At 39.5% G+C, this 13655-nt stretch overlaps 1 protein-coding gene across 1 annotated transcript in view; it reads left to right on the plus strand.

Annotated features, from left to right (window-relative positions):
* UBA6 (ubiquitin like modifier activating enzyme 6) overlaps nt 1-13655 on the plus strand; it is a 106989-nt gene that overhangs the window by 77711 nt on the left and 15623 nt on the right. The window contains exons 24-27 of the mRNA XM_083377075.1: nt 5301-5352; nt 5433-5496; nt 9703-9772; nt 12795-12866. Coding sequence (XP_083233201.1) covers nt 5301-5352; nt 5433-5496; nt 9703-9772; nt 12795-12866 — 258 coding nt within the window. The remainder of the gene's footprint in view (nt 1-5300; nt 5353-5432; nt 5497-9702; nt 9773-12794; nt 12867-13655) is intronic.

Here is a 13655-nt window from a genome sequence, read left to right on the forward strand (position 1 = left end):
GCCATAGCAATTAACAGAGTGGTGCTGAATCGTATAGAACTAGAAATCTCACTAGAAGCCAAAATGTCACGCCTACCTCTAATTTACTTTGGCTGTGTCATGAGTGCACATTCATTGGAGAAATCAATAATGCTAGAATGAAGAAGGAGCAAGCAAATAACTTGTTGGCATAATACCATCATAGTTTATACAAAGATGAACATCCAACAACTGAAAGAAGCTGTGCTTGACAGGGCAGCATGGAGAGCACTTATCTGTAGTCTCCAAGACTTAGACATGACGGAATGGTTAAAACTATGGTTGATGTCCCAATGGGTGCTGTTTCAGTACAGATTTTAGATAAGGTAAAGGTAAAGGTTCCCCCGCACATGCGTGCTAGTCGTTTCCGACTCTAGGGGCCGGTGCTCATCTCCGTTTCATAGCCGAAGAGCCAGCGTTTGTGCGAGGACGTCTCCGTGGTCATGTGGCCGGCATGACTAGACGCCAAAGGCACACGGAACGCTGTTACCTTCCCACTGGAGTGGTCCCTATTTTTCTACTTGCATTTTTACGTGCTTTTGAACTGCTAGGTGGGCAGAAGCTGGGACGAGTAACAGGCGCTCACTCTGCTACGCGGCACTCGGGATTCGACCCGCCAAACTGCCGACCTTCTGATCGACATATTTAAGCCTAAAACTTATATATAATTGACAATAAAACATAACATGAGCTGTATCTTTGATCATTGATGCACTATACATACATATTCTCTCATGACATGGTAAATGATTGAAGTGCCCACATTTGATTTCTAAAGTATGTTCAGTGTAATAAAATACATATAAAACTAATATAATTATTTTTAAAAAACTTTCAAGTATTAGTGGGAAGACTATTTATCACCTTTGACTTGCCAGTACTTCATAGAAATCCAGAACTGCAGATGGACCATCAAATAGCATAAAAATTCACAATGTCCTGCAAAAGCAATACCCAGCATTTTAGAATATTGCTCTGTGGCCTAAAATGTATTTTTTCCTATTTCTCTAGCCAACAAACTTCTGCTGTTAAAAACTGTTTAATTTCTGTTCTGTAACATCCACCAAAAATTGTTATAATTAATTTAAAGAAGAAACCAACCACAATGCAATATTTTCAGTCCAGAAATACAGTTCAAGGATACAATATACAGCTGGTTCTTGACCTACAACTATAATTGAGCCTAGCATTATAACCATAAATTGTGCCAGTTAAGTGAGTCACCATGTTATTGCACCTGATTTTGCAACTTTTTTGTGGAAGTTGTTAAGTGAATCATTTGATCATTAAGGAAAGCAAACACCAGTTTCTGGCAAAACCATCGGTAATGTGATCATGGAATGATGTAAATGGCCACAAATATGAACCAGTTTCTGAATGCCTAAAATTTCATCTTATAATTGTGGGGATCAAAGTATTTGAGCTTCAGTATCTATCCTGCCAAAGAACAATCAGGTTTGTCATAGCTTTTCTCCCAAGGAACAAGCATCTTTTAATTTAATTGCTGAGGTCACCATCTGCAGCGATCTAGGAGTCCCCATATTTTCTAGAAAATGCTGGGACCAGATGCCATGATCTTAGTTTTTTTAATGTTGAGTTTCAAGCCACTTTTGCACTCTCCTCTTTCACTCTTATCAAAAGGCTCTTTTGTTTCTCTTCATTTTCTGCCATTAGAGTGGTATCATCTGCAAATCTGATGTTGTTGATATTTCTCCTGGCAATTCATTCAGCCCAGCATTTGTGGGTTGCTGTTTTCTTCTCCTGTGGGCCATGTTTTGTCAGAACTCTCCATTATGACCTGTCTCTCTTGAATGGTCCTGCTCAGCTTATCTTATAGCTTTTTAGTTGTGCAAGCCCCTTTTGCTGTGACAAGGCTGTGATACATGAATGGGATCCCGAATGCTAGATTCCAGTTTAAAAAGGGCTGAATATTCCCTCTTTGTAAACTTTAGCAGGAAATTATAAGATAATATGTGTTAATTTTACTAATGTGTTAGTAAAAGCAATAAGTAAAGTTAGTGCTAGCTTTTGAAATAACTGAAATTAAATCAAATCTAATTTAGTACAGGAAGAAGCCAAATATAAATTCTTTAATCAATTTTTTTTGTTTCACACCATGAACTCAAGCAATATTTCTAGTCCACATCTAGCCTGATTAAGAATTCACTTGATTCAATTTCTGTTTTTCAATAGTACTAATCTTTTGCTCATAGCATTGTTAAAGTATAGCATTGGATCAGGCTAGTGAATTGAAGTTTGGATCAAAAAGTGATCAGATTAACAACAGACTAGCTGTATCTTCCACGCTAAGCAATAAATACAGATTATTGGAAACTGAAGACCCTTGTCTACTCCTAAAATTTCAATTCTAAAATTTTAATTTGCACATACTGTTGTTGTTGTTTTGTAACTTTTATTGTACACAGCCCAGAGTCCCACTTTGAGGGAGATGGGCAGTTTAAAAATGTGAAAAATAAATAACCCTTTTTTATTTTATAAATTTATATGTTTTCTTTATTTGAATTGTCTTACTCGTTTATTTATTACATTTATATGCCCTTCATCTTATTGTTGAAATGATTCTATAGAGGCAGCTTACAAAGTGATAAAAATATACAGTGAAAATTAATGAAACTTTTAATAGAGACTAAAAATTAAGAGGATATATGGCATGAGGGAGAAGTCTTTTCTCTTGCCCCAACAGCCACCTCTTGTGACAAAGGGGAGGTGCTGACCCTAAGCCAGCCAGCAGAGCCAGGCTTTAAGGCCCTTCATGAAGGCCATGAGAATGGGGGCAGATCTCATTTACAATGTTAACATGTTCCAAAGGGTGGAGAGAAAGTCTCTTCTTCCTGACTCTGCCAACCAAAATTCCTTGACAGATGAGATTCATGGCAGGTCTCTTCTGATGGAGCAAATGGGTATCTACCTCAATCCCATTGGGGCAAGGTGACTTCTGATACCCTGGACCCGTGCTATAAAGAGTTTAAAAATAATATCTTGAATTGGACCCAGACGCAAACTGCAACCAACCAGCTCGTACAACAGTGGTGTTACATTTGCTACCCTAAGAGTTTCCAGAACTTGTCTGTGCCATTGCATTCTATACTATCCGTAGTTTCTGAAACACTTCCAGTGTAGCCCCAAATTGATTTTTTTTTCAGTTAGAAGATGTTTTCTTCTTAAATTTGGCAATTAGTATGTATTTATGATGGTTGCAGTGGCCCGGGAACATGTGATCATCTTTTGTGACCTTCTGACAAGCAAAGTCAATAGGGAAGCCAGATTCTTTTAACAACTATGCTACTAACTTAACCACTGTAGTGATTCACTTAGCAACTGTGGCAAGAAAAGTTGTAAAATGGAACACTTAACATTTAACACTTAATTCACTTAACAACGGTCTTGTTTAGCAATACAAATTTTGGGAACAATTATGGTCGTTAATTGTTAAACAATTATGGTCGACTATCTATAAATCATCAACCCGGAAGATTCTAGATGTAGAAGATAACACTTGCCAAAGTACATTGTCTTAGAAAGGTCTGAAAATAAAAAAAAAAACCTGCTATTTTCTTTTAAACTATATATTCTTAAATATTTAATTTATGGTTAATATGTGCAGAGTTATTAAATAGACTTTGAAATTCTAAAAAAAACCCTGAAGACGATTTGCTACTAGTCAGCTATACACTTTTAAAAGCTGTTTTGGCTAGATAAATGTCCATATTCTCCACTATAAATATATAAATCAGGAAGCATCACTACTTTCCTATTAATAATTCAAAATATTGATTTCTTAACATTGATTGTACAGAATAAAAATGATGACCTTGATAAAGATATGCAAACTCCACTGCTAAAGCAATGGGAGCTAAAACATTTTTTGAACCCAGATAACTTTGGGAAGTATTAACCAAGCAGATGTTAAGGATTTCTTTGATTTTCAAGTTAATATTATTTTTATTTATTTCATTATACCCAAATTGAGGAAAAATCCTTCCATTGCAGAGGATCATGCAACGAATAATATTTCAAGACTGAAAAAGGTGGGGGGGAACCTTTTAGAAAGCTACATTTACTGATTAATAACTTTCATAGATGTCTTTTGAATATTAATCTAAATTATCTTTGTAAATATGCCAAATAATTTATTAGCTCTCATTTCAGCCACATGAAAATAATGCTGGCTTTTAACGAGTATGTTTACATTTGTGTATGAGTGTATCAGTTCTACCAAGCAGACTAGCAGAAGAGGAAAAAAGGTGAGGGATAATTTCCTATTCCTCAAAAGCAGAAAAACCAAACAAACTGGAAAAAGTATATAGAGATTGGCCCCACACCTAGGACACTCACCCACATAACATTCCTAGTAGCCTGTTGTTATTAGGAAAATTGTTAAATAAAAATCTCACAAATCTGTTTAAGATTAAGATTAGGTGAAAATTCTACAAGAAATAAATTATTTTATAATAAATGATATATTACTGTCAATGCTTTTAAAACAGGCATGTTCAACCTGGAGCCCAGGGGTTGCATCCAGCCCTGGACATGTAGTAATGCAGCCCCACAAAACTCCAAAAATTAAAGGAAGTTTGTTATTTATATTGATGATATATGATAAAACAATGTTAAATTTTTTATATGTGGCCCAAGACAATTGCTCTTCAAAGACTTAGTGCAGCCTAGACAATCCAAAACTTGGACACACCTACTTTATCATGAGGGACGCGGTGGCTCAGTGGGTTAGGACACTGAGCATGTCGATCAGAAGGTCGGCAGTTTGGCGGGTCGAATCCTGAGTGCCGCGTAACAGAGTGAGCGCCTGTTACTCATCCCAGCTTCTGCCAACCTAGCAGTTCGAAAGCACATAAAAAATGCAAGTAGAAAAATAGGGACCACTACGGTGGGAAGGTAACAGCATTCCGTGCGCCTTTGGCGTCTAGTCATGCCGGCCACATGACCACAGAGACATCCTCAGACAAGCGCTGGCTCTTCGGCTTTGAAACAGAGATGAGCACTGGCCCCTAGATTCGGAAACGACTAGCATGCATGTGCGAGGGAACCTTTACCTTTACCTTTACTTTATCATAATTACTATTTGAATATTGAGCTCTAATAAATTTTCCAAGGGAAGAATTGTACAATAGAAGTCCTGTATTATGTATTTTATTGCAGTTTCTGATCTGTAAGACTTTAGAATAATATGTTTATCATGTTTTCATTAATGAAAAACATTTATATGTGCTCACTGAACTTTGCTATCTATTTTTTTTACTTAGGCTCTTCAGTTACTGCATTCATTTCCTATTGATACACGACTAAAAGATGGCAGTAAGTGCAGTAATTTTATATTATATCAAATATAATTTTGCTCTTTTTAGCAATTAATTTGTTTTCCTTTGAATTGGCAGGTTTGTTTTGGCAATCACCAAAAAGGCCACCTTTTCCAATTCAGTTTGATTTTAATGACCCTTTGTAAGTAATATTTTTATATATTGTTATTGTAATTGACAAAAACGCTTATCTATGGACTTATACTATGTTCCCCAAAAATAAGACCCACCCAGAAAATAAGCCCTAGCCTGATTTCTTTTAGCATGTGCCTAATATAAACCCTACCCCCAAAATAAGCCCTAGTTAAAGCCTGCCCACTCTGTCCCATCATCTAGTTGCTCACTACTGCAGTGGGGCAGGAGAGCGTGCATCACACCGGTACTACTGCCCACAAGGTTAGGTGAGGCAGGTGGGGGGTGGAGCTGCCCCACATGCCTTGCACCCGCTTATGTCAGGGCCCCCACAGCCAGGCCATTCCCTGCTCGGCGACCTCCCTCCACCTGTTGAATGACCCAGCTGCCCACCTGCCTTTTCCCTTTCACTCCCCTCCTGAGTCAGACTGCCATGTGATAGAGGATGGGTGGGGGAGGCTGGGTTGCCTTACCCAGTCCCCCTCCATCGTTTTGGAGCCAGGGGGGAGTGATAGCGAAAGCCTCCCCTGCTGCCTCCCTCCACCTGCCACACTCTTTTCTTTTGCAAGAAGACAAAGCTTCCAGTCTCCCCCTGGGTGAAAAGTGTTTGGGTACCTAGAGAGTGCTTGGAAACGGAGCGATTTGCTCCATTTCCAAGCGCCCTATAGACACCCAAAGATTTTTCACCCGGAGTAGAAGTTTCATTTTGCAAAAGGAAAGAATGTGGCAGGTGGATGGAGGTGGCAGGGGAGACTTGCACCGCCTGGTCCTTCGGCTTCCCCTGTCTGTTCACGCCGCTTTCCTCACCTGAAGGTCTGTTCTGCTGGCACTGCCCTTGCAGATGTCTGACTTTGCCGCTGCAGGCAAGCAGACGGTGGGAGGGAGCGACCAGTCAGCTGCAAAGTAAGACATCCCCTGAAAATAAGCCCTACTGGATCTTTTGGTCCAAAAAAAAAATAAGACCACCACCACCACCCCGTCTATTTTCAGGGAAACATGGTAGTACTAGTTTTATATTGGTATTTGTATACAAATATGGTATTAGAAGATCTTTTATGGCTTTGAGAATAAGCTCTGAGTCCTGTAATAAAGCCCCCTGACATACACATGAGTTAGTAGATTGCTTTTTTTTGGCTATATTTGTTCGGTGTTATCTCTGAATGCTTCATTCAGTGACTTTTAGAACATATATTTTTATACATGCCAACCACATGAAAGTGCTAATTTCAGAAGCATTTAAATGAAAATTCATGCCTAAATTTGGTTTTCATCTGTATCAAAATCTCAATTCTAGATCTAAGATATTGTTTCCTGATACTTCAAACTCCCCAAATGTCTCATTGCTTCATGGACTTGCTCTGTTATTTTGTCATATGTCCATTGGAAAACTTGCACCTTTTGTCTCCGAATCCTATTAAGATAAGGGTTATTTATTGGTTTTCCATAGGAGTAACAAGTTGGGCTAATAATCCTTATTTTTGCTTTGTTTAATGGAGGTGGTGTAGTTGTGGCATAGTAGTGCTCTATAACCATTTCAAGTTTCTAAATACAAATTAGTATACTGAAAAGGGAGAAGCAAAGAAAAGAATTGGAGGGTTGGTTGGAAGGATAACAAGAAGGGATAACAAATAAAGAAAATTTACAAACCCAAAGATAAGTTCTCTCTTTTTTTCTTGTTGTTGTTGTTGTTAGCTGCGAAGTCGTGTCCGACCCATCGCGACCCTATGGACAACATTCCTCCAGGCCTTCCTGTCCTCTACCATCTTCTGGAGTCCATTTAAGCTCACGCCTACTGCTTCAGTGACTCCATCCAGCCACCTCATTCTCTGTCGTCCCCTTCTTCTATTGCCCTCGATCTTCCCCAGCATTAGGCTCTTCTCCAGGGAGTCCTTCCTTCTCATTAGGTGGCCAAAGTACTTGAGTTTTAGCTTCAGGATCTGGCCTTCTAAAGAGCAGTCAGGATTGATCTCCTCTAGGACTGACCGGTTTGATCGCCTTGCAGTCCAAGGGACTCGCAGGAGTCTTCTCCAGCACCACAGTTCAAAGGCCTCAATTCTTTGGCGCTCAGCCTTTCTTATGGTCCAACTTTCACTACCATACATTGCAATTGGAAAGACCATAGCCTTAACTATACGCACTTTTGTTGACAGGGTGATGTCTCTGCTTTTTAGTGTGCTGTCTAGATTTGCCATGGCTTTCCTCCCCAGGAGCAAGCGTCTTTTAATTTATTGGCTACAGTCCCCATCTGCAGTGATCTTGGAGCCCAGGAAAATAAAATCTGTCACTACCTCCATTTCTTCCCCATCTATTTGCCAGGAATTGAGAGGGCCAGATGCCATGATCTTGGTTTTCTTAATGTTAAGTTTCAACCCAAGTTTTGCACTCTCCTTCTTCACCTGCAACAAGAGGCTCTTTAGTTCTTCTTCACTTTCTGCCATTAGAGTGGTATCATCTGCGTATCTTAGGTTGTTGATATTTCTTCCGGCAATCTTAATTCCAACTTTTGATTCATCTAGCCCTGCCTTTCTCATGATGTGCTCTGCATATAAGTTAAATAGGCAGGGCGACAGTATACAGCCTTGCCGGACTCCTTTCCCAATTTTGAACCAATCAGTGGTTCCGTGTCCAGTTCTCACTGTTGCTTCTTGACCCGCATATAGGTTTCTCAAGAGACCAATAAGATGGTCTGGTACTCCCATCTCTTTAAGAACTTGCCACAGTTTGTTATGATCCACACAATCAAAGGCTTTAGCATAGTCAATGAAGCAGAAGTAGATGTTTTTCTGGAACTCCCTAGCTTTCTCCATGATCCAGCGTATGTTGGCAATTTGATCTCTAGTTCCTCTGACTCTTCGAAATCCTGCCTGCACTTCTGGTAGTTCTCGATCCACATACTGCTGAAGTCTAGCTTGTAGGATTTTAAGCATGACTTTACTAGCATGAGAAATGAGTGCAATGGTGCGATAGTTTGAACATTTTTTGGCACTGCCTTTCTTAGGAATTGGAATGTAAACTGATCTTTTCCAATCCTGTGGCCACTGTTGAGTTTTCCAAATTTGCTGGCAAATTGAGTGTAGCACTTTTACTGCATTGTCTTTAAAAATAAGACCACCACCACCACCCCGTCTATTTTCAGGGAAACATGGTAGTACTAGTTTTATATTGGTATTTGTATACAAATATGGTATTAGAAGATCTTTTATGGCTTTGAGAATAAGCTCTGAGTCCTGTAATAAAGCCCCCTGACATACACACGAGTTAGTAGATTTCTTTTTTTTGGCTATATTTGTTCGGTGTTATCTCTGAATGCTTCATTCAGTGACTTTTAGAACATATATTTTTATACATGCCAACCACATGAAAGTGCTAATTTCAGAAGCATTTAAATGAAAATTCATGCCTAAATTTGGTTTTCATCTGTATCAAAATCTCAATTCTAGATCTAAGATATTGTTTCCTGATACTTCAAACTCCCCAAATGTCTCATTGCTTCATGGACTTGCTCTGTTATTTTGTCATATGTCCATTGGAAAACTTGCACCTTTTGTCTCCGAATCCTATTAAGATAAGGGTTATTTATTGGTTTTCCATAGGAGTAACAAGTTGGGCTAATAATCCTTATTTTTGCTTTGTTTAATGGAGGTGGTGTAGTTGTGGCATAGTAGTGCTCTATAACCATTTCAAGTTTCTAAATACAAATTAGTATACTGAAAAGGGAGAAGCAAAGAAAAGAATTGGAGGGTTGGTTGGAAGGATAACAAGAAGGGATAACAAATAAAGAAAATTTACAAACCCAAAGATAAGTTCTCTCTTTTTTTCTACCAAAAATTTAAAAAAAGTTTTCCTTTGGTGAAACATACTACAGTTTCTCTCTACAAATGTTAGAAAAATGTTGCTCTAAGTATTCAACATCATTTTACTATTTGGAGAACTTTGATAAAATAATAACTGTGATTCAAAATAAATGACACAGATTATATTTCTAGATATACTAAGTGCCTTTCTGCAGGCTGTCAAAGGGCTGTCCAAGCTTTAGGAAGGCTACGTTGATTCTGAACATTCTCATAGAATATTCTGCTATGTTTAAGAGCATCAATTATTTTTCCCAAAGGAATTTGATTTGACTTGAGATTCAGCTAAATGTAGTTTGTTGTAAATTTGATTGGAGAAGCTTTTTGTTTTTACTTTCCTATAATCTGTCTCTCCTTTTCTTTAGGCACTACAGTTTCATACTGAGTACAGCAAAACTGTTTGCAACAATTCATTGTATCTCTTTTACAGAAAAGGTAAACCTTCAAATAGTTAATGCAGTATTTGTACTACAGGTAGTCCTTGAGAAACAACAGACCACTTAACAGTTTAAAATTATGACTGACACTCCAAAACTATTTATGACTCTGTTTCAAAGTTACAACAGCTGCAGTGACACTGTGGTCATTCACCCTTATGATAGACCACTGGCATGCTGCAGGATTCCCCACTTCTGTTCCCCACCAATCCCATCTAATTGTACCTGCAGCTCTTGATCATCTTCCCATGCCTCCCCATACCTCCTGGAAACAGCTGTCATTTTGGGGGCCCTGATAATTCCTTGCTGGAATGACAGCTGCTTTCAGAGCTTTCTGTGCCAATCAGCTGACCCCTGTCAGCTGGCCAGGAGGAGGCTGTGACGCTCTCCTGCCTCTGGCCTGGCTTTGGGAAGTCAGCCATTGCATAAAAAGCAGCTTTAGGACAAGCTTCCCCAAACCTTTCCCTTATTTAACCCCCTCCCTCCCTCCCTCCCTTCCCCAGAAAGCCACATTTCTTCAATAAAAAAAAACAAGCTGGGAGAGCGGGGACAGACTTATGGCATTCTCCCCTATACCAATTAGATCTTAAAACTAAGCTCTCCCTCTGTTCTCCAATCTCTATCCCTTTTAAAAATCTTACCTTTATTCCAGGCTGAAGAGTAGAGGAATCAAGCAATATCAGGAGGAAGAAAAATCCTCCTTCAGCTTTTTCTCTAGAACTGGAGGAAAAAAAATCATCTCCAAAAGTTACTTGACTAGAGACTTGTGCCACAAAATGGATGCTGCTGGGTCTTTGAAGCTTTAACTGTCCATCTGACTGTCTTAGAGCCCAGTTAAGACTTTGATTGTGTGGATCATAACAAACTGGCAAGTTCTTAAAGAGATGGGCATACCAGACCATCTTATTTGTCTCTTGAGAAACCTATATGTGGGCCAAGAAGCAACAGTGAGAACTGGACACGGAACCACTGATTGGTTCAAAATTGGGAAAGGAGTCCAACAAGGCTGCATACTGTCGCCTTGCCTATTTAACTTATATGCAGAGCACATCATGAGAAAGGCAGGGCTAGATGAATCAAAAGTTGGAATTAAGATTGCCGGAAGAAATATCAACAACCTAAGACATGCAGATGATACCAGTCTAATGGCAGAAAGTGAAGAGGAACTAAAGAGCCTCTTGTTGCGAGTGAAGGAGAGTGCAAAAGTTGGGTTGAAACAACATTAAGAAAACCAAGATCATGTCATCCGGCCCTCTCAATTCCTGGCAAATAGATGGGCTCCAAGATCACCACAGACAGGGACTGCAGCCAAGAAATTAAAAGACGCTTGCTCCTCAGGAGGAAAGCCATGGCAAATCTAGGCAGCACACTAAAAAGCAGAGATATCACCCTGTCAACAAAAGTGCGTATAGTCAAGGCTATGGTCTTCCCAGTTGCAATGTGTGGCAGTGAAAGCTGGACCATAAAAAAGGCTGAGCACCAAAGAATTGAGGCCTTTGAACTCTGGTGCTTGAGAAGACTCCTGCGAGTACCTTGGACTGTAAGGCGATCAAACCGGTCAGTCCTAGAGGAGATCAACCCTGACTGCTCTTTAGAAGGCCAGATCCTGAAGCTTAAACTCAAATACTTTGGCCACCTAATGAGAAGGAAGGATTCACTGGAGAAGAGCCTAATGCTGGGAAAGCTTGAGGGCAATAGAAGACGGGGACAACAGAGAATGAGGTGGCTGGATGGAGTCACTGAAGTAGTAGGTGTGAGCTTAAATGGACTCCAGAAGATGGTAGACAGGAAGACCTGGAGGAACGTTGCCCATAGGGTCGCGATGGGTCAGACACGACTTCGCAGCTAACAACAACAACAAAGACTTAAAGGCTGGACTGGAGGCTACTCTCCACAGGCAGTCAGATGGAGAGTTGAACCTTGCAAGCACTCAGCAACCTCCATTTTGTTGAGCAACTTTTGGAGATGACGTTTTTTTAGTTCAAGGGAAAAAGTTGCAGATTTTATTTCTTTTCAGCTTGGAGGTAATTTAAAAATAATAGAGATTAGAAAGTAGAGGGAGAATTTAGTTTTAGCAACTAATTCTGAGTGGGGGTGAGAGGTCAAGTCTGTCCTTCCCAGCTTTTTTTTAATTGCAATGTAGTTTTCTGAGGCAGGGAGGAGATTAAACAAGGGAAATGTTTCGGAAAGCTAGTCCTGAAGCTACCATATATGCAAGGGCTAGCTGATTGAAGCAGAAAGCTCCGAAAGGCTAGGTAACTTATCCCTTTTTGCCTCAAAATGCAGGGCATCTTGACAGGAGGAAGAGCAGGAACAGAATTAGGAAAAGCAGGAGCACTCAGTGTTTTCCTTTCCCATTGTTTCTCATTGACAAGACAGTTATCTGTGCTGTAGGCCTGCATGCAGGGTGGGAGAGGCCTTGAGAAGCCCGAAGCAGGCAGGCTTGTGCCTGCTAGGCCTCCCAGGATCTCCCTGCTAAACTCAGGAAATGTACTGGGGAAAGCAGAGAAAGCTAGTCATTACTTGAGGCAGCTCATTTAACATTGTTCCAGTTTTGAACTCTAATGGGTAGTCTCCATTATGGTCATAACCCGAGGACTAACTGTACTTGTTTGTTTTTGTTAGGTTTTCAGGCTAATTTGAAAAGTCAAGAAACAGAAAAAAATCTTTTAAATCCAATATTTAGCTGCATTTAAAGGAGTAAGAATCCCCATAATAGCTTCTGAGTTGAAGATTTTATCTGAATTCAGAATCAGAATTATCTGATTCCTGACACTATGCTTTCCAGGTTTTTTTTTTGCAATATATTTGTTCTGATCAGTTATAATTTAATTTTTCATATTTTTCATTATCAGTCATATTTTGATAAACTCAGTCTCATGAAATCTGCTCTAACATTTACATGCTAAAATGTAAATGGTTGATTTTCTTGATTTGGAATGGAGTCAGAAGTGAAATAGCTTTGAAGAGTGCCTGTTTCATGCAGTTAATAATTATTTGTTTTTTAAAATGACATATAGGATATATCACAAGACACTATTTTCAAGATAATTTCTGGGTTACAGATTCAGGAGTTTCGACCTTCTAACAAAGTAAGTTCAACTGCTGAGTAATGTGTATCTTCATATATTTTTTCCTGATTATTGCCTAGGATGATGGGTGGGTGGGTGGATGGATGGATGGATAGATAGATAGATAGATAGATAGATAGATAGATAGATAGATAGATAGATAGATAGATGATAGATAGGCAGGCAGGCAGGCAGGCAGACAGACAGACAGACTGAGAATTAATGCTAGTTATCCTGAAATAAATTGTGTTGAATATAGAATGAATTAACTTGGGTGTTCTTAGCAGAATTCTGGAGACAGAGAAAAAAAACAGCAAAGAAGAGAAAAGGAAACCTGAAAACCTCAGTCATTCTTTTTTGTAGCAAAACCTGTGATTGACAAAACTTCTGCCACAGTGAGTTGGGTAAGAAACCTGAAAAAAATAGAATAGATAGAACCTTCCATAACAAGAGCAATTATAAGGCAAGGAACAAGTCTCTGACTTTTTCTATTAAAAATAGTCCTTATGATGGCAGTTGAGATTGTGGTCGTCATTGCTAAATGATTCAGTCATAAAGTGCGGCATCATATAAGCACATCCCTTAGCACCAACAATCCAGTCACACTCAGTCCCAAGAGTTATAACAGAGGCTGAGATTGGGACAAGAGGTGTGAGTTATTAAGAGTCTCAGGTAAAAAGACAGGTGTGAGGGGTGGGTGGGTGGGGAGGGCCAATGCAGGGCATGCATAAGTTGGGGGAAGGCTTGGGAGGCTGGGTACAGGCTACATTTGCAAGAAGACCAGAGGCTTGGACAGCATGGTAAGAGTGG

Source organism: Vipera ursinii (assembly GCF_947247035.1).
Source record: "Vipera ursinii genome assembly, chromosome: Z".
Taxonomy (NCBI): Eukaryota; Metazoa; Chordata; class Lepidosauria; order Squamata; family Viperidae; genus Vipera; species Vipera ursinii.